At 41.9% G+C, this 21618-nt stretch overlaps 2 protein-coding genes across 2 annotated transcripts; both read left to right on the forward strand.

Moving 5' to 3' along the window:
* Positions 1-226: 226 nt before the first annotated feature.
* Positions 227-9617, forward strand: LOC308298012 (E3 ubiquitin/ISG15 ligase TRIM25-like; the record flags this gene model as incomplete). Its single annotated transcript, XM_080741576.1, has 7 exons — positions 227-607; positions 5526-5900; positions 6676-6771; positions 6960-7193; positions 7893-8052; positions 8846-8916; positions 9597-9617. The coding sequence occupies exons 1-7, from the start codon at positions 365-367 to the stop codon at positions 9615-9617; spliced, it is 1200 nt and encodes a 399-aa protein (XP_080597702.1). The 5' UTR covers positions 227-364.
* A 1892-nt stretch (positions 9618-11509) lies between these two features.
* LOC308298013 (E3 ubiquitin-protein ligase TRIM47-like) lies at positions 11510-21026 on the forward strand (the record flags this gene model as incomplete). The annotated part of the gene is made up of 9 exons (XM_080741577.1): positions 11510-11621; positions 12328-12425; positions 13470-13763; positions 14640-15014; positions 15284-15379; positions 15560-15778; positions 18762-18921; positions 19180-19230; positions 20830-21026. The coding sequence occupies 9 exons, from the start codon at positions 11510-11512 to the stop codon at positions 21024-21026; spliced, it is 1602 nt and encodes a 533-aa protein (XP_080597703.1).
* Positions 21027-21618: the final 592 nt, after the last annotated feature.

Raw genomic sequence — 21618 nt, forward strand, 5'->3', positions numbered from 1 at the left:
GGAACCGATGTGGTCCGTCACTGTCACTGATGTGAAACTACTTAGAGCTTTACCTCTATCTAGTAAAACCTCGTGTCACCAGGCTCTTCCACACCGCGGGGAAATCGTCGTGTATAGTGTGTGAGTGTCCAGCTGTACAACATTCAACCACAAGCTGTTTCTGTCTCTTTATAAAACCACTGCCTCCTGCATGGAAACAACTTGGAAACAACCAGGAAGTCCCACCCTTGCCTCTCCCAGTTTTCTTCGCTTCAGAAGAAACGAAACTCAAGAGGCTGCTGTTGTGTTTACTCTCTCTGTCTCTCTTTAGGATGAAGCAAAGTGGTGTGTGTTTTCTGTCAGTGTGAGTGTGGTTGTTAGTCAAATGGCGGAACAACAACAACAGCAACATGCATGTGATCATCTGGACCAGGATCAGTTGTGCTGTCCTGTGTGTCTGGACCATCTAAAGGAACCAGTGACTCTACACTGTGGACACAGTTATTGTGGAAGCTGTATTGAGGGTTACTGGGACCAGAATGAGGAGACTGGAGTCTACAGCTGTCCCCAGTGCAGAGAGAGCTTCAGTCCCAGACCTGTTCTGAGGAAGAACAACTTGCTGGCTGAGGTGAGATGACCTTACAAGTTATAACCTCACATTAAACTATTATGTTCTGCTACATCAGTAGATTTTTTTTTTGGTCTTTGAAAGTAACTTGGTAGCCTACTTGAACCCCAGCATCCCTGACTATTCTGCGAGGAACTTTAAACAAAAATAGCAGATTTACAAGCTCACAACACATTGTAGATCAGCTATTTTTGGCAAGGAGGTTTGGTGGTCCATCTTACTTAGTATAGATGGGTTTGGACCGTTATGATGTCTAGTTATGATTTCTGCTTGTTGCCGTCGCCAACTAATGACCCATGGGGTTCATTTTTAACCTTTTCTCACAACTATTCCCAATCTGAACCATACAATGGTCATAACAGAAAATGCCATAACTCTTGATGTAAACAACCTACAGGGACAAATGAACACACTTTTCTATATGATTTTGACCCAGGGAATTCATTAAAGTGGTTATTTTTAACATTTAAGCACATCTTGACCCTATTTCAGGACAGAAACGGCGAAAAATAACCCAAAAATGATCAAAACACGTCTATACTTCTCTTTGTACAGATAAATTAAGGTGTATTAATTTTATACCACAGGTTTTTTAGGACCCTTATGATGTCTAGTTATGATTTCTGCTTGTTGCCGTGGTCAACTAATTTCCCATGGGGTTAATTTTTAACCTTTTCTCACAACTATCACCAATCTCAACCATACAATGGACATAACAGAAAATGCCATCACTCTTGATGTAAACAACCTACAGGGACAAATGAACACACTTTTCTATATGATTTTGACACAAGGAATTCATTTCCGGCATCATTTTTAACATTAAAGCACGTCTTGACCCTATTTCAGGACAGAAACAGCGAAAAACGACCAGAAATGTTCAAAACACATCTATATTTCTCTTTGTACAAATACATTAACGTGTATTATTTTTATACCACATGTTTTTTAGGACCCTTATGGTGTCTAGTTATGATTTCTTCTTGTTGCCGTGGTCAACTAATGTCCCATGGGGTTCATTTTTAACCTTTTTACATCTATCCCCAATCTGGACCATACAACGGACATAACAAAATGCCTTAACTCTTGAAGTAAACAACCTACAGGGACAAATGAACACATTTTTCTATATGATTTTGACACAAGGAATTTATTTACGTCATCATTTTTAACATTCAAGCACATCTTGACCCTATTTCAGGGCAGAAACAGCGTAAAACGACCGGAAAATGTTCAAAAACATCTAAATTTCTCTTTTTACATATAAATATTAAGGTGTATTCTTTTTATACCACTTGTTTTTTGAACCCTAATGGTGTCTAGACAATATTGCTTCTTGTTGCCGTGGTCAATCAACGTGGCTTGGGGTTCATTTTAACCCTTTCTTACACCTATCCCCAAAACAAAACATAAGATGGAGATAATAGAAAATACAATAACTCTTGAAGTAAACAACATACAGAGACAAATCAACACATTTTCCCACATAATTTGCACCCAAGGAACTCATTAACGTGGTTATTATTAAGATTCAAGCACATTTTGACACTACTTCATGGCAGAAACTGCAAAAGATTTGCAGAAAATATTCAAATCACATCTATATCTCTATATCTATATTCTCTTTGTACAACATTTCTAAGGTCACACGTCATGTTTCTTAGTACCCTAATGGTGTCTAGTGTCAAGATTTAGTAGTGTTGCCCAACTCATGTCCCATGGGGTTCATGTTTTTTCCCCAGATATGTTTTTGGGCTTTTATGCCTTTATTGACAGGACAGTAGACTGACAGGAAACAGGGAGAGAGAGTGACACGCAGCAAATCTGGACGGGCTCGGGGATCGAAACAGCGACCCACCGCAGGCTACACAAAGCCTACTGTATGTGGGATGCGCCCAGACCATTTTGAATCGATGTCCGTAAGTTATCAAAGAACAATTTCACTGGTCAGTGTCTTCCATCTCATCAAACTCCACCTCATCCTCTTCCGATATCATCATCATTATCATCACTGAGGACAGCCAACAGGTCAATGAGAGATTGGGGAAGAATTGGCCCACAAGACCAGACAGGCTCCAAAGTCCATCCTTCCGTCTTCTGCCACCCCTGACCTTCGTCATAGGTTTAGGCCCCCACAAGATTGGCTCAGCTGCTGGCTTGTAACAGGCCACTCACTCTATAGTTCACCCGCTGGATGTGGGGGATGAGCATATTGGCAGAGGGGCAGGTGGGCAAAATGCACTCTAGACCTGCTGCAGAGGGTCTCGTCTTCACCCACCAGTTCATTCAGCATCTTGCTCCTAGCCTGGTCGACTGATGTCTCGCGTGCTTGATTTTACATCACACACGTGAAGGCTTCCAGCTGTTCCTGCACTTCCGGCTTCAACTTACACTCATTGCCCAGCCGGCTGTAGAATGATTGTTTCGATTGTTGCTAAATATGGTCTCTCAAAATGTTGCATTATGTATGCAACATTTTGAGAGAAATGCTTGGTGATGAGTGTAAGTTGAAGCCGGAAGTGCAGGAGCAGCTGGAAGCCTTCGCGTGTGTGATGTAAAATCAAGCACGTGATACATCAGTGAACTATGGTAGGAGCAAGATGCTGAATAAACTGGTGGGAGAAGACGAGACCCTCTTCAGCAGGTCTAGAGTGCATTTTGCCCACCTGCCCCTCTGCCAATATGCTCATCCCCCACATCCAGCGGGTGAACTATAGAGTGAGTGGCCTGTTACAAGCTTGTGGGGGCCTAAACCTATGACGAAGGTCAGGGGTGGCAGAAGACGGAAGGATGGACTTTGGAGCCTGTCTGGTCTTGTGGGCCAATTCTTCCCCAATCTCTCATTGACCTGTTGGCTGTCCTCAGTGATGATAATGATGATGATATCGGAAGAGGATGAGGTGGAGTTTGATGAGATGGAAGACACTGACCAGTGAAATTGTTCTTTGATAACTTACGGACATAGATTCAAAATGGACTGGGCCGCATCCCACATACTTTTGTGTAGCCTGCGGTGGGTCGCTGTTTCGATCCCCGAGCCCGTCCAGATTTGCTGCGTGTCACTCTCTCTCCCTGTTTCCTGTCAGTCTACTGTCCTGTCAATAAAGGCATAAAAGCCCCAAAACATATCTGGGGAAAAAACATGAACCCCATGGGACATGAGTTGGGCAACACTACTAAATCTTGACACTAGACACCATTAGGGTACTAAGAAACATGACGTGTGACCTTAGAAATGTTGTACAAAGAGAATATAGATATAGAGATAAAGATGTGATTTGAATATTTTCTGCAAATCTTTTGCAGTTTCTGCCATGAAGTAGTGTCAAAATGTGCTTGAATCTTAATAATAACCACGTTAATGAGTTCCTTGGGTGCAAATTATGTGGGAAAATGTGTTGATTTGTCTCTGTATGTTGTTTACTTCAAGAAAAATGTGTTCATTTGTCCCTGTAGGTTGTTATGTCCGTTGTATGGTCCAGATTGGGGATATATGTAAAAAGGTTAAAAATTAACCCCATGGGACATTAGTTGACCACAGCAACAAGAAGAAATCATAACTAGACACCATAAGGGTCCTAAAAAACATGTGGTATAAAAAGAATACACGTTAATGTATTTGTACAAAGAGAAATATAGATGTGTTTTGAACATTTCTGGTCGTTTTTTGCTGTTTCTGTCCTGAAATAGGGTCAAGATGTGCTTTAATGTTAAAAATGATGCCGGAAATGAATTCCTTGTGTCAAAATCATATAGAAAAGTGTGTTCATTTGTCCCTGTAGGTTGTTTACATCAAGAGTGATGGCATTTTCTGTTATGTCCATTGTATGGTTGAGATTGGGGATAGTTGTGAGGAAAGGTAAATTAACCCCATGGGACATTAGTTGACCACGGCAACAAGCAGAAATCATAACTAGACATCATAAGGGTCCTAAAAAACCTGTGGTATAAAAAGAATACACCTTAATTTATCTGTACAAAGAGAAGTATAGACGTGTTTTGAACAATTTTGGGTTATTCTTCGCAGTTTCTGTCCTGAAATAGGGTCAAGATGTGCTTAAATGTTAAAAATAACCACTTTAATGAATTCCCTGGGTCAAAATCATATAGAAAAGTGTGTTCATTTGTCCCTGTAGGTTGTTTACATCAAGCGTTATGGCATTTTCTGTTATGACCATTGTATGGTTCAGATTGGGAATAGTTGTGAGAAAAGGTTAAAAATGAACCCCATGGGGTATTAGTTGGCGACGGCAACAAGCAGAAATCATAACTAGACATCATAACGGTCCAAAAAAAACAGGTTTCGAAAACATGTCATTGGGGTGCTGGTAGACCCCTCTCTCCTGCCCTACTATAAGTGGTTAGACTGAAGTGGTATTGATAAATTCCAAATATTATCAAAGTATTCTGCCACTTTGAGAAGCACTGATATAGGCTACATTGTTTGTCCACAAATTCTTAGAATTGTATTTATTGTTTGTACATACATAGAAAAAAAAAAAAAGTCATTTTGGGATTGAACTACTCCTTTAATTTGAGAACCACTGGTTTAAACAGATGCTAGCTTTGCCTTACTTTATTTGCAGTCTACTTACCTTATGCTGTCATTTTGTGTTAGTCACTGGTTAAATATTAAACCCTAGCGTCCCTATTCTTGGCATGCCATTCATTCTAGGCAAACATAATATCAGATACATAGGGTTCTAGTTGTTAAGAGTGTCTTGCATTGTATTTCTTAACAACGTAAAGCAATCAACTTTCTGCAATGCAAAGGTTCCGAACCACATAATGTTACACTGATCTTACTAGATGAACTTGCCTGCCATTTCTCACTGTGTTTATCACCATGAACTTCACAATGACTGTGTTGTATTTGTCATCAGAGAGTGACCTCCCCTCCTCTTCTCTTTACTTCCAGCTTGTGATGAAGCTGAGCATTACAGGAGGTCAGCAGTCTCCTGCCTCCACTGCTCAGCTCTACGCCGGACCAGAAGACGTGGCCTGTGATTTCTGCACTGGAGCCAGACGTCGCAAAGCTCTCATGTCTTGTCTGGCGTGTCTGGCCTCTTACTGTGAGACTCACCTCCAGTCCCACTACAATGTTCCTGTGTTGCAGAAGCACAAGCTGGTCCCAGCCACCAACAAACTGCAGGAGAAGATGTGCTCCAGTCATGACAAGCTGCTGGAGGTGTTCTGTCGCACAGACCAGCAGTGTATCTGCTATCTGTGCACCATGGATGAACACAAGGGCCATGACACGGTGTCAGCTGCTGCAGAGAAGGCAGAGAAACAGGTAGGACCACGATCACTTGAAGACGAATCATAAGATGGATCATGGTTTAAAGATAGAAGCAGAACTAAACGTGTCAGACATTAAAAGCACTAATCAGGGAGTTATACAATAAAAGGTATTAAGGGAATCAAGTACACTCCTTTTGGACCCAATGTAAACAGAGGCGATTAATAACCATTTATGAACAATATTTCACTAGACCTTACCCGTTCGAATATATGTGCTGCAAAATATGTGCAGAGTGTGGGTTATGGGGAAAGTAACTGTAACTGCATGGTGCGTGCGTGAGAATATGTGGGAGCATCATAATGTAAGGAGCAGCCCATGGAGGAGTGTATATCTTTTGATGGATACAAATCATTTAACAGCTAAATTAGGTGAATAGAAGTATGAGGATGTATTTGCTCATTCCTAACTGTGAGTGTGTGTGGGCCCGGGGCTACAGATCCCATGGCCTGGAGGAACGGACCGTAACCCTGACAACAGGCTGTAGAGCTGTAGAGTGAATAAACGCTAAAAAATAGCTAGAATTTGGGAAAAATGAAATTCGGGCTCCGTCACCGTGTGTATAATGCTAATGGCCAATGCCATGTTAAATTTGAGATCAGTCGCTGAAGCGAGTGAATAGATAATGCATTTTGTGAGTGACCTACTGACTGACTGCTCTCCCTAATTAGTATATGGATGTCCATTAATCTTGCCCCTGCAAAAGTGGATTTTGACTTGAAAATGTGCTTTCTTTATAAGCCAAAATGTCTCTTCCTGTTTCTTGCAGAAACAGCTGGGGACAATTCAGGAGAAAGTCCAGCAGCAGATCCAGGAGACAAAGAAGGAGCTGAAAGACCTGAGAAAGGTCATGGAGGACCTGAACGTGAGCTGATATATTATGATGAGGATTCTAGTGTTTACTGTGGATAGAGGAAGCACTAAAGTTTTTTTGTCTAGGACCCCGAATTATTTAATATTTGGCTGTAGACCCCCTCCATTTGAAAGTATTTTGAGTCAGCAGTGTGTGTGTGTGTGTGTGTGTGTGTGTGCGCGTGTGCGCGCGTTAAGCAGAGCTCTGCAGAAGCAGCAGTGGAGGCCAGTGACAGGATCTTCAGTGAGATGATGGTCTCCATTGGGAGAAGACGCAGTGAGCTTAAAGAAGTGATCAGAGATCAGCAGCAGACTGCAGTGGCTCAGACTGAGGCTCTCCTGAGGCAGCTGGAGGAGCACATGGAGCAGCTGGAGAGGAGACATGCTGACCTGGAGGAGCTGTCCAACACTGATGACAGCATCACTTTCATTCAGGTTCCACTCATGGTTATGACTCCTTTAGTACTATAAAGGAGAAAACAGCTTCATATTTCATTCCACTCTACTACCTAATTGACGCCTGTATCCCACCAGCAGTTGTTCAATTGTCTAAAAAACCTGATAGAAAAACCTGTAATAGTTCTGACTCAGCAACCTTCCACCTTCACATGTGTCTCCACTTCTCATAATCACAAAATGTGTGCCAATTTCCCCCATATTGTTGCCTGTAGGTGGCGTGCATGTGTTAACAGGCTTTACAGGTTCTCATTTTGCCACAGAGAGGACTGTACTCACACCTTCTACTGCGCACAGGGAAAGCAAGGAAAGCCACAACCAGTTATGCCTCAAAGAAAACAGACTTCATGTGGGCCACAGAAGCGAATGTGCATAGCAGCTAGTGTGTTTATTTTGGTCATGTGTTTATTTTTAAGCTCTTGTGTGCGTGCTCTGCTCTGACAAATAGGATTACCATTTGGCATTTAATACCATACCATGTGGTTTACTAAATTTGTAACAATAGAAGTTACTGATATGCCAAAAACACATTATTACTTAAACAACAAGGACATCAGTTCAACTCCACCGATCGTGATCAATGATGTGCTACTAATCTATAGATCTCTTGCTACAGTATAATGTTCTTCCATCCCTGACTAGACTGGTTTACTTGTCTCTCTGCTTGTCTCTCTCCAGAGTTTCCAGTCTCTCTCCAGTTCCAGTGGATCTCCAGTCTCACCCAGTGTGGTCTCATGTCCTCCGAGGTCCTTCACAGATGTGATTGATGTGGTGTCTGATCTGAGAGACCAACTAGACAACATCCTGAAGACAACTTGGCCAGCGATATCAAGGAGAGGTGAGATTTAAATGGGTTTATATTTTATTGATTTTCTAACCAGCCAGCATAGTGAACATGGATTGATGAAGCGAGAAGGAAACTGGAGATATTTGAACTAGAGCAGGTGCACAGGTTGACTGTCTGTCAGACTGGATGATGACATCGGAGACTTTAAGCAAGAATATTCCTGAAATTAGATTATTAAACAGCCCCCACTGTGCAGTACTTTTTTTGTTTTTATTTTAGATTGCACCAATTTAAACAAAATATGACAAGACACCATAAATGTACATTTCTGTGTTGAATGGAATTTGTACAGGTGGAATTATGTCTGGTAAGGGTACTAAAACATACTCTGTAGTATGGGGGACAGTAAATTAGTATATAATATTGTTGTTGTTGTTACTATTATATTTTGATGTTAAATTTGTAACCCACCTGAAAATGTATTATTTGTTTTACTAACCAGCTGGAGTGACAGGGAGACAGCTGCTACTGAACTAACACTATAGCACAGATTACTATATCGAGGTATAATAGCTTTATCTTTGTGACAAAGATAAAGATGTATTTGTTTATTTTAACTTAAATCTTGTGTCTCCAGTGTGTGCAGTTGATGTTTTACATCCAGCGGAGCCTCAGACCAGAAAGGACTTTTTACAATGTGAGTCCATGTTGATGCAGGTTCTGAACGTTGAAGTTGCAATCTGATATGTTGTTATTGAAAGCTTCATGAGTTTGATCTGAGACACTAACTCTAAACACAATAAGTTTCATGAGGTTTGAAATGTATTTTATTGTGTTCTCACAGATTCCTATCCTCTGTCTCTGGACATGAACACAATAAGCAAAAGTCTCTCTCTGTCAGAGGAGAAGAGGAAGGTGACTGCAGCACCTGCACAAAAACAACCGTACCCTGATCATTCAGAGAGATTTACTTGGTACTTTTCAGTGTTGTGTAAAGAGGGTCTGTCTGAACGTTGTTACTGGGAAGTAGAGCACAGTGGTACTTATGTTAAAATAGCAGTCTGTTATAAAGACATCAGCAGACATTCCACCTTTGGAAAAGATAATAAATCCTGGTGTTTACAGTACTCTGGTAACAACTACAGTTTCATACACAATAGTGTTGTGACTAAAGTGTCAGGGCCTCGTTCCTCCAGAGTGGGGGTGTACCTGGACCACAAGGCAGGTACCCTGTCCTTCTATGGTGTTTCTGATACAATGACCCTCCTCCACACAGTTCAAACCACGTTCACACAACCTCTCTATCCAGGGATAGATTTGTCTCAGAGATATGGAGATACAGCAGAGCTGTGTAAAACATGGTAGACATGTTAATAATACTGATGATGATATTCAGTTGAAATATCATCATCACTATAGAGTTCCCTTCTAAATAAAGCATGTGTAAGAATTATGTCTATATCACCATCATGATCAATCAGCCGATTAATAATATGCAATCATCATACAGTATGCCCTGTTATCTTGTTGATGTACATTGTTATACGTAATGCAGTGATATTATGCTTAATTAATGTGCATCATTGTTTTCTCAGAGACAAACCAACATAGACTAAGAGTATCTAATCATTATTTTTCATCAACTTTACTTCACTTACATTGACTTGTTTATCAAAATAAATGTGAGCACTGTGGCTTTAACCTCTTGTGAAAGTTGAGGTCAGGATGCTCTTATTTCAATCGTTCACTCCTTTCTTATTTGTAATTGTATATTTTTCAATATATTCTTCAAAAGATGTTATCGTTCGTTCATGCATAGAGTGGAAACAATGGCAACTTTTCAGGATTGAATTTGCGCAAAATCCGGTTTGCTTCCAGTGTACTAACTCTGGGTTACGTGGAGAAGAAGTGTTCCCTGACAGTCAAAGCTGTTAGTATTAAACCGAAGGTTCAGTCGACAGTAGGCTACTACTGTTGTCCACTGAGGTCACAATACTGAATGGGATTCATTCATCATTCAATTTAGTAGTTTTTTGCCACTTATAGGCGTTCCCGCATAACTTCCAGGTATGATGATGTCACACGCATACCCTCTATAACAGGGGTCTTCAATGTTTTCAGGCCAAGGACCCCTTAGTTGAGAGAGAGAAATGTAGCAACCTTATCATAGATTCCATATAGTTTAATTGTTTGACGGCACCATCGATCAGTGTATTTTGGAAAACCTCACCGGGATCTTCCACGCGTAAATTGACCTTTTGTCAAGTCCCGCCCGTTGTCCCGCCCCTCTTCGCACCCATTGGTTGCTGTGTCCTTTCTCTCCATACACTACACAAAAGTCCTTTCTCTCCATATACTGCCATTGCAATTCAGTTGCTTCTAATTGTTATTTTGTGTATTCAATTCTCATTTTAAACGTGGTTTCAGTAAAAAGGAGCCTCTCGGGTGCAGTATAGTGACTAGGCATGTTTTTATTTCTCAAAAAATTATGTTTCAGCAAATTCAACATAAAAAAGCGGAACCACCTTGGGACAAGGCAGAAAGAGCCTGCTGGTTGGTCAGTCAGGGAGGGACCAATCAGAAGGCTGACAAAAGGTAAATTATTGTGTAGTCTGTGAGTGTCCAGCTGTACAAGTTCAACCACAGGCTGAGCCAGTTTCGGTCTCTTTTTAAAACCACTGCCTCCTGCAAACAACCAGGAAGTCCCACCCTCTGCCTCTCCCAGTTTTCTGAAATGCAGAGCTGTTGTGTTTACTCTCTGTCTCTCTTTAGGATGAACCAAAGTGTTGTGTGTTTTCTGTCAGTGTGAGTGTTGTTGTCAGTCAAAAGCAGCAACAACAGCAGGCATGTGATCTGGACCAAGATCAGTTGTGCTGTCCTGTCTGTCTGGACCTTCTAAAGGAACCAGTGGCTCTACCATGTGGACATAATTACTGTAAAAGCTGTATTGAGGGTTACTGGGACCAGAATGAGCAGACTGGAGTCTACAGCTGTCCCCAGTGCAGAGAGAGCTTCAGTCCCAGACCTGTTCTGAGGAAGAACAACTTGCTGGCTGAGGTGAGATCACCTTACAAGTTACGACTTACAACCACACATTAAACCACATTTCTGCTACAGAAACTCCTTAGTGGTTCTCAAACGTTTTTGTCTCAGCTCACCCCTGTAAATAACCTTTTCATCCGAGGCACACCTGAATTAGGGGAGAGTGGGGTAAACAGACATTTGCCATCCCCTCTAGGCGAACTAAAAGATATATCAGAATTTACACATTTCCCAGTAATTTGGGATGTTTCCTAACAATTGAAGTTGTCAAAACAAAAAGACAAAAGGCAGTGAAAATATGATTTAAAAAAAAAAGTGGTCTTGTGTCTCACTTTACGCCAGCACCGGGGTAAACTGAGACAGACCAGAGAAATCAATGTTGTAAAGTGATCCACTTACTTTTTTCACTTTAAAACTACCATAAAAACACAAAAACCCACAGCGTCGGCAGGTTAAATATGCAGGCATGGAGAGCTTTATAGGTGAGGAGGGTGAGGAGGAGCAGTTTGTAGGTGATGCAGGACTTAACTGGAAGCCAGTGGCGTTTGAGGGTGATGTGCTGCCAGGGTTTGGTATGGGTGAGCACTCTGGCAGCTGAGTTCTGCTGTTCTTCTGTTCTTTGGGTTAAGTCAAGTCAAGTCAAGTCACCTTTATTTGTATAGCACATTTAAAAACAACAGCAGTTGAACCAAAGTGCTTTCCATAAAAATAGCATAAAAAGACAACAATGCATAAAAACAACAATGCATAAAAACATAGCATATCATAACAACATAGCAGAAACAAAAACAAAACGGAAAACAATAATAACCGACGACAAGATAAAACAAAATATCTAAAAACGCTTCCTAAAAACAATGGCAACATTAAAAACACGTAAAAGTGAAGTAGTGGAACAAAATTTGAATAGTCCATAGTCCAAACACTCATACAGAGTTAAAAGCAATGGAAAAAGATGGGTTTTTAAGGCGGATTTAAACATACCAATGGTGGAGCAGGACTTAATGTATAGGGGGAGGTTATTCCAAAGTGACGGGCCAATTGCAGAAAATGCTCGATCACCTTTACTGACATAGGTTGTCGATGGGACAGCAAGGAGCATCTGGGAGGCCGACCTGAGTACCCTGACGGCAGGGGGTGCAGAAACCAGATCTGATATGGGTGCAAGGCCGTTTAAGGCTTTAAAAACGAAAAGTAAAATTTTAAAATCAATACGGTATTTAACTGGTAGCCAGTGCAGTTTGGCCAGAACTGGGCTAATGTGCTCTCGCCTCCTGGTTCCAGTTAGGAGTCTGGCGGCTGAGTTCTGGTTACAAGAGAAGTGTCCCCTGACAGTTAAAGCTGTTGAACCAAAGGACCAGTCCAATCTACTGTTCACTGAGGTGAGGTCACAAATGATACTGAATGGAACTACTGGTAATTCATCATTACATTTGACAATGCTGCTGGCATTTCTTTCACTTAATCTACAGGAACGTAATCTGGTTTCCTGAAATAACACACAAAACGAATAATTCCATGAACACTGTAGTGTGTACTGTAGGCTACACTATCACTGAATTAGCCACCAGATGTCACCCTTGTGTCATTTTCATGTGTGCTCACTTGAAGAAGTGGAACCGATGTGGTCCGTGCAGTGTTGCCAGACGTACGATAATTATCGTATTTGTACGATAATTTGACCCTCTGTACGATGTACGATCAATAATTCCAAAAATGCCCAAATGTACGATAATTTCGGCATATCACCAAAAAGAGCGTGAATTCACTATTTTCCCTGGCTGCTGATCTGGGATCTGGTTTGGCTTCTCAAAATAAACCAGGAAATCAGTCAATCTGACCCTAGATCTGTACTTGGAGGCATTAAAAACACTGTTGCATCTTTCCAGACCAGTTTCAGGCTTTTATTTGTGTAAGCTCCAAGAAGTTGCCTGCCTCCACACAGCATATCTGATGCGTTTTTGTCACGCAGGAGTCTAAAACGAGGTCGTTTCTTACACTAAAGACGCATTTTTTGGTGAAATTACGTTTTTACGCGAGTGATTTCTCTTTTTTTGGCCGTGTACGATAGTTTCATGTCAAATACGATAATTCTGAGCCGCCGGTACGATAATTCAACATTTCCCATCTGGTAACACTGGGTCCGTGTGAAACTACTTAGAACTTTACCTCTATCTAGTAAAACCTCGTGTCACCAGGTTCTTCCACACCGCGGGGAAATCGTCGTGTATAGTGTGTGAGTGTCCAGCTGTACAACATTCAACCACAAGCTGTTTCTGTCTCTTTATAAAACCACTGCCTCCTGCATGGAAACAACTTGGAAACAACCAGGAAGTCCCACCCTTGCCTCTCCCGGTTTTCTTCGCTTCAGAAGAAACGAAACTCAAGAGGCTGCTGTTGTGTTTACTCTCTCTGTCTCTCTTTAGGATGAACCAAAGTGGTGTGTGTTTTCTGTCAGTGTGAGTGTGGTTGTCAGTCAAATGGCGGAACAACAACAGCAACATGCATGTGATCATCTGGACCAGGATCAGTTCTGCTGCCCTGTGTGTCTGGACCATCTAAAGGAACCAGTGACTCTACACTGTGGACACAGTTATTGTGGAAGCTGTATTGAGGGTTACTGGGACCAGAATGAGGAGACTGGAGTCTACAGCTGTCCCCAGTGCAGAGAGAGCTTCAGTCCCAGACCTGTTCTGAGGAAGAACAACTTGCTGGCTGAGGTGAGATGACCTTACAAGTTACAACCACACATTAAACTATTATGTTCTGCTACATCAGTAGATTTTTTTTTTTGGTCTTTGAAAGTAACTTAGTAGCCTAAACTTGACATTTAGCAACTTGAACCCCAGCATCCCTATTCTGCGAGGAACTTTAAACAAAAATAGCAGATCTACAAGCTCACAACACATTGTAGATCAGCTATTTTTGGCGAGGAGGTTTGGTGGTCCGTCTTACTTAGTATAGATGGGTTTAAGTGGTTAGACTGAAGTGGTATTGATACATTCCAAATATTATCAAAGTATTCTGCGGGTGCCACAGCATCCACTTTGAGATGCACTGATATATATAATAATGGGCTACATTGTTTGTCCACAAATTCTTAGAATTGTATTTATTGTTTGTACATAGAAAAAAAAAGTCATTTTGGGATTGAACTACTCCTTTAATTTGAGAACCTCTGGTTTAAACAGATGCTAGCTTTGCCTTACTTTATTTGCAGTCTACTTACCTTATGCTGTCATTTTGTTGACGAGGGTCAATGTAATTTACTCTGATCTTTACCTTTATTAGTCACTGGTTAACTATTAAACCCTAGCGTCCCTATTCTTGGCATGCCATTCATTCTAGGCAAACATAATAACAGATACATAGGGTTCTAGTTGTTAAGAGTGTCTTGCATTGTATTTCTTAACAACGTAAAGCAATCAACTTTCTGCAATGCAAAGGTTCCGAACCACATAATGTTACACTGATCTTATTAGATGAACTTACCTGTAATTTCTCACTGTGTTTATCACCATGAACCTCACAATGACATTGTTGTACAGTATTTGTCATCAGTGAGTGACCTCCCCTCCTCTTCTCTTTACTCCCAGCTTGTGATGAAGCTGAGCATTACAGGAGGTCAGCAGTCTCCTGCCTCCGCTGCTCAGCTCTACGCCGGACCAGAAGATGTGGCCTGTGATTTCTGCACTGGAACCAGACGTCGCAAAGCCCTCATGTCTTGTCTGGCATGTCTGGCCTCTTACTGTGAGACTCACCTCCAGCCCCACTACAATGTTCCTGTGTTGCAGAAGCACAAGCTGGTCCCAGCCACCAACAAACTGCAGGAGAAGATGTGCTCCAGTCATGACAAGCTGATGGAGGTGTTCTGTCGCACAGACCAGCAGTGTATCTGCTATCTGTGCACCATGGATGAACACAAGGGCCATGACACGGTGTCAGCTGCTGCAGAGAAGGCAGAGAAACAGGTAGGACCATGATCTCTTGAAGACAAATCATAAGATGGATTGTGTACATACATGTTAGAGACATTAAAACCACAAATCAGGGTGTTATAATAAAAAATATTCAAGGATGCAGTACACTCCTTTTGGACCCAATGCAAAACAGTGACGATGGATAACATTTCATGAACGATATTTCATGTCCATTAATCTTGCTCCTGCAAAAGTGTATTTTGACTTGGAAAATTTGCTTTGTTTATAAGCCAAACTGTCTCTCTTCGCATTTCTTGCAGAAACAGCTGGTTACAATTCAGGAGAAAGTCCAGCAGCAGATCCAGGAGACAAAGAAGGAGCTGAAAGACCTGAGAAAGGTCATGGAGACCCTGAACGTGAGCTGATATTATGATAATGGTTCTTGTAGAGGAAAGAATGGCGATGCTATATGGATGAGACCGTTCCTTGTGTTATCAGAAGCACAAGTTTTTTTTCTTGGACCCCCAAATGATATAGTATTTGGCTGTTGACCCCCCCATGCGTGCATGTGCGTGTGTGTGTGTGTTGTTAAGCAGAGCTCTGCAGAAGCAGCAGTGGAGGCCAGTGACAGGATCTTCAGTGAGATGATGGTCTCCATTGAGAGAAGACGCAGTGAGCTTAAAGAAGTGATCTGGTTCAACAGCTTTAATCAGGCTCTCCTGAGGCAGCTGGAGGAGCACATGGAGCAGCTGGAGAGGAGACATGCTGACCTGGAGGAGCTGTCCAACACTGATGACAGCATCACTTTCATTCAGGTTCCACTCATGACATTTTACAGATTGGTTTTGACTCATTCAGGAGAAACCAGCTTCATATTTAATTCTACTCTACTACCTAATTGACCTGTACCCCACCAGCCTGTATGTATGCGGTCTATTAACCCCAGGCCAAGCAGTTTTTTAATTGTCTAAACGGCTAGAAAAATCTGTAATAGTTCTGGCTCGGCAACCTTCCACCTTCACGTGTCTCCACTTCTCATAATCACAAAATGTTTGCCAATTTCCCCCATATTGTTGCTTGTAGGCGGCGCACAAACAGGCTTTACAGGTTTTCATTTTGTCACTCCTTCTACTGCGCACACACCGGACTTGAACAGAACACGCAGGACAACTGACATGCACGCAGAGCAACACTGTGCCTGTAGTAGTTGCCCAGTCAGAAAAAAAATTAAATACAGAACTAAGATATGCAAGGAAAGCCACAACAGTTATTATGGACTTTACTATGTGGGACACGGAAGCGAATGCACTTGTCAGCTAATGTGTTCTTGTGCGTGTGTGTGTGTGTGTGTGTGTGTGTGTGTGTGTGTGTGTGTGTGTGTGTGTGTGTGTGTGTGTGTGTGTGTGTGTGTGTGTGTGTGTGTGTGTGTGTGTGTGTGTGTGTGTGTGTGTGTGTGTGTGTGTGTGTGTGTGTGGAGACAGATATGCTCTGCTCTGACAAATAGGATTACCATTTGTTATTCGAGCACATGCATATTATCCTCATTATTTATCTATAAGGCAGTCAATCAGTCAGTCAGTCATATCAAGTTCTCCTCAAAACTTTGGCACCTTTCTACTCCTACATACGGTACTTACACCGAAAATCGATATTCAAACATCAAAATGTGTTCAGCTTACTGTGGCGACGTGTGCCATTACTTTTTACAGCAATCGGCCAAAGAGTGGCGCTGTATGAAGCCTTTGAAAGTGCAAACCTTGAACAGGTATAGCTCATGCTCTGTTTGACGTACAGCCATGAAACCTGGACACACATATGCGTCTCCTCATGCCGAACAACTTTGACACTCTGACTTTTGACCTTTGACCCTTAGATCTTCCAACCATTTTGAATGATATGAAAAACAGAAAAAATCGATCTCCTGGGATTTTTGTGTTACACGCACAAAACCTTTTTCACGTGAAATTTGGACCTATATGGACTGAGAAGTTTGTACGTTAAATAATTATTTTTTAATAATTCAATGAATATTGCGGTTTTATGCAAATTATTCTTCTGCCTCTAAATCATACATGCAAAGTCATGTTCATGACATTTGGCAAAGATGTAGAGGGTTAGCCCAAATATCACTGAAACCAATCTTATTCCAATTGGCCAAAGGTGGGCACTATACAAAATAATCGTTTGAAAATTCAAACTTTAAATGGGCATAAGTCATGCCTTGTTTGGCTTGAAGACATGCAGCTTGCTTACACGCATGCCTTGACTCAAGAGGAACACATCTGTGTCTTTGTCAAGTAAGCTCCGCCCTTAGATTTTCTGCCATTTTGAGCAGTTTGTAAAACACTTAAACACGTTTTTATCCTGGGATTCTTTGAGCAATTTGCATGAAACATTCTACACACAATCTAAGGACCTTTATCTAACATGCCTATAAAGTGCACACACAAAAAAAAAGAATAATAATAAATATAGTGCAAGCAGCGATAAAGTGGCCCTTCTCACATTGGCCTGTTATAGCGCCACCAGTGGGTCAACTTTTGCATAACAGATTTTTGGAACAAATGCCTCAAATCACGCATGCAGCGTCTGATTGCCGTGAAAGGCCCACGTGGCACCCTTTTCACATTGGCCTATTATAGCGCCACCAGAAGGCCAAAAAAACCTACCTGACCTGCCAGAGATCTGTTCTCGGAAGAACACTGCTTATAGTTTTTCTTTGATTTCTTTTCCCACTTTTCTAGCTTTTTTCCGCTGCTTTTTTCCTTTCCTACTTTTTCCTGGCTTGGCCACTTTATTGCTGCTTGCAGCTATATTATACCATTGTTTTTTGGCTTAAAGCGAGCTCACAATTGTTTTGAAGGAACAATATTTTTGGAGCTGTGTGCAGCTCCCTATACGTGGCTGTGTGGGTCTGTCTGTGTGTGTGTGTGTATGTAGCCTGACTGTAGCCTGACTTCGGCGCGTAACTAGTGCCGCACCATTTACGCCACTCGCGCAATATATACATCAAAATGTGCGGCTCGGCCGGGAATGGTGTTCTATTACCTTTCGTTCCGATCCGCCTTACCATGCCGACGTAATCGGCAAAAAACGACGCTTAATTGTCCCCATTGACTTATAATGGGACAATGCAAGAAATCACTTTCAAGTATTTTTCTCTCGTAAACCATAGGAGCTACAGTTTCAAACCTCGGAGAGGAGATTCATAATGATTTTAAGAATGAATCAAAAAATAATTACATCACTCGGCCATTTTGCCCCGTAACTCTTGAACCGTAGATTGGAAAATTAAAATTCTTTTTTCCCTGGATTCCTTGGGTCAAGACGCATCTCCCCATATAGGCCACGCCCATTTGCGCCAGCATAGATTTTCCGCCATCTTGAATTTTCTCCAAAACACACTTTTTGCTCCTTTTCCTACATATTTTCTTCAAATGTCACAAAAATCGGTACACATGATCCACACACACACACACACACACCTACACACACACACACACACACACACACACACACACAGCTCCACTTCACACGGGTGTGATTCTTTTTTTGTTTAATACCATGCAGCCATGTTTTACTAAATTTGTCATAATAGTAGCTACTGATATGCCAACAACATTATTATTATCATCACATGTGTGCGTGTGTGTTTATTTATTTACTAGTTGAAATAAGGACATCAGTTCAACTCCACTGATTGAGATCAATGTACTAATCTATAGATCTCTTGCTACATTATGTTCTTCCATCCCTGACTAGACTGGTTTACTTGTCTCTCTGCTTGTCTCTCTCCAGAGTTTCCAGTCTCTCTCCAGTTCCAGTGGATCTCCAGTCTCACCCAGTGTGGTCTCATGTCCTCCGAGGTCCTTCACAGATGTGATTGATGTGGTGTCTGGTCTGAGAGACCAACTAGACAACATCCTGAAGACAACTTGGCCAGAGATATCAAAGAGAGGTGAGATTTAAATTATTCTATTTCTAAGCAGCCACCATAGTGAACATGGATTGATGAAGTCAGAAAGCAACTGCTCAGACATTTGAACTAGAACAGACTGATGGTACACAGGTTGGGTATCTGTCAGATTGGACAGTAACATTAAAGAATTTAAGCAAATATATTAATGAAAAACAGTTGGAACTTACGTTTAATCCATTCTTCAGCATGATGTCATTATGACCTTTGAACGTTTTCTTGTGTCTCCAATGTTTGCAGTTGATGTTTTACATCCACTGGAGCCTGAGACCAGAAAGGACTTTTTACGATGTGAGTCCATGTTGATGCAGATTCTGAACGTTGAAGTTTCAATATGTTTTTGTAAAATTTTCTAATGAGTTTGATCTGAGATAACTAAGTTCATGAGGTTTGAAATGTTTGCTGTGTGTTCTCACAGATTCCTATCCTCTGTCTCTGGACATGAACACAATAAACAAATATCTCTCCCTGTCAAAGGAGAAGAGGAAGGTGACTTTGGCGACATTCACACAGGCACGTTTTATGACGATTAAAACGAATCCTATAACGTATTGTTGGAAAATACACAACGGTTGGGCATGTGTGAAGACGCATCCGTATTCTTTTTCGAATAAAAGAAACGAATGCAAATCCACAAAAAAACGGTGGTTTCGATGCGCTACCGCAAACGCTTCCCTGTTGGTGTGAATCCATCCGTCTCAAATACAGGCAATATATAGAGCCATGTGCGGGTTAAATCCATATAGTTATTTATAAAAGGTTAAATCCCCCTCCAGACCGTCTGCTCTCATTAGATTTCTGACCATTCTGGCCGCCTCCTCCCCTCATTGATATCATTTCTGATCACCGCTCCCTCGATCGCACATGGTGTATTATTTGTGAGGAGTTGCTCTCAGTTAGATGAAAGGCAAGTGCCACTGGAGTCACTTGTATATCATATAATATAATATATAGGCCGATGTGTGGGTCTCTCGCCCTCGCTCGCGCTCGCGCTCTTGCTCTCTGTGCAATCAGATTCATGTCCAAATGGAGACGCTTTACGCGCGCCGCGGAGCGCAGAGAAGGAGCCAGCGGAGGGCAAGACGAGGGGCAGAGAGAGAGAGAGAGAGAGAGAGAGAGAGAGAGAGAGAGAGAGAGAGAGAGAGAGAGAGAGAGAGAGAGAGAGAGAGAGAGAGAGAGAGAGAGAGAGACAGAGAGACAGACACGTTGACGGTGTCCTCTTCGTAGATATCTTGCTAAAGTAGGCCTATTATTTGCTGTCTGGTTTATTGCTGGTAGATCTTGCGAGTCCCTCCCGCCGCCGCATGGTTTTATTTTTTGATCGCCCCGTTCGCCCGTTTACGACCGCCGACCGCAGATAAATTGGCTAACGCCTGCGCCGCAATTTTGCAGGGGTCCTGTGGTTACATTGTGAGTTGAACTTGAAGAATTAATAAACACATGGAGATGGAGGAGGCATTATTATGCAACTTGGATACATACATGTCCCGTGGACAGACGTGGACTCAGTGATTCCTTGTTTCGGATGACAATGTGCAGTGTGAGGGCAAACGTATCAATTAAATATGCAAGTATGTGGCAACTTCACCCCTCCCATTCGCACGACTAAACCGAATTATATTATGAGAATGTGGCCTAAAACACCACAAGAACAAACATACCCAGATCATGCAAAGAGATTCACTAGTACATTGTATTGTGTGTTGTGTACAGAGGGTCTGTCTGAACGTTGTTACTGGGAAGTAGAGTGGAGTGGTAAAGGGGTTTGTATAGCAGTCTGTTATAAAGACATCAACAGACAAACCTGCTTTGGAGACGATGATAAATCCTGGTGTTTAGAGTACAATAGTAACAGGTACTGTTTCAGACACAACAATGTTGACACTACAGTGTCAGGGACTCTCCCCTCCAGAGTGGGGGTGTACCTGGACCACAAGGCCGGTACCCTGTCCTTCTATGGTGTTTCTGACACAATGACCCTCCTCCACACCGTTCAAACCACGTTCACACAACCTCTCTATCCAGGGATAATGGTTCAATGGAAATACGGAGATACCTGTACAGCAGAGCTGTGTAAGACATGGTAGACATGTTAAGAATACTGATTATAATATTCAGCTGAAAATGTAAATTTGATTATAGATTTTCCCTTCTAGATAAAGCATGTGTAAGAATGATGTGTATGACCATCATGATCATTTGGGATGTCCGATATTGGCTTTTTTACCAATAACCGATAATATCCAACTCTTAATTCCCGATACCAATATTAACCAATACCAATAGTATTTTTTTCTCACATAAACTAATGTAAGGTAACACACTAGGGTCCATTTTGTTCCTAACTATTAGATGGGGACCCCCTGGAACGCCCTCAAGGATCCCTGAGAGTCCCCTAACCCCACTTTGAAAACCACTGTAACATTGTGTGTGTGCGTGTGTGCGTGCGTGCGTGCGTGCGTGCGTGCGTGCGTGCGTGCGTGCGTGTGTGCGTGCTAGGAACAACTAGCTACTGGTGTGAGCAATACACATCAAAGGGAGGTCAGGTCAATAGTTGAATAGGCCTTAAAGGACAATTCTGCCCTAAATCACTTCTAGGCTCATTTCCCAACTTATATTGATCCCAAAAGACTGTCCATGGAGTCTATTAGGCAGAAATGCCCCTGTTGTCCAGTTTCC

This window comes from Nannobrachium achirus (assembly GCF_963921795.1).
Source record: "Nannobrachium achirus genome assembly, chromosome: 14".
Taxonomy (NCBI): domain Eukaryota; kingdom Metazoa; phylum Chordata; class Actinopteri; order Myctophiformes; family Myctophidae; genus Nannobrachium; species Nannobrachium achirus.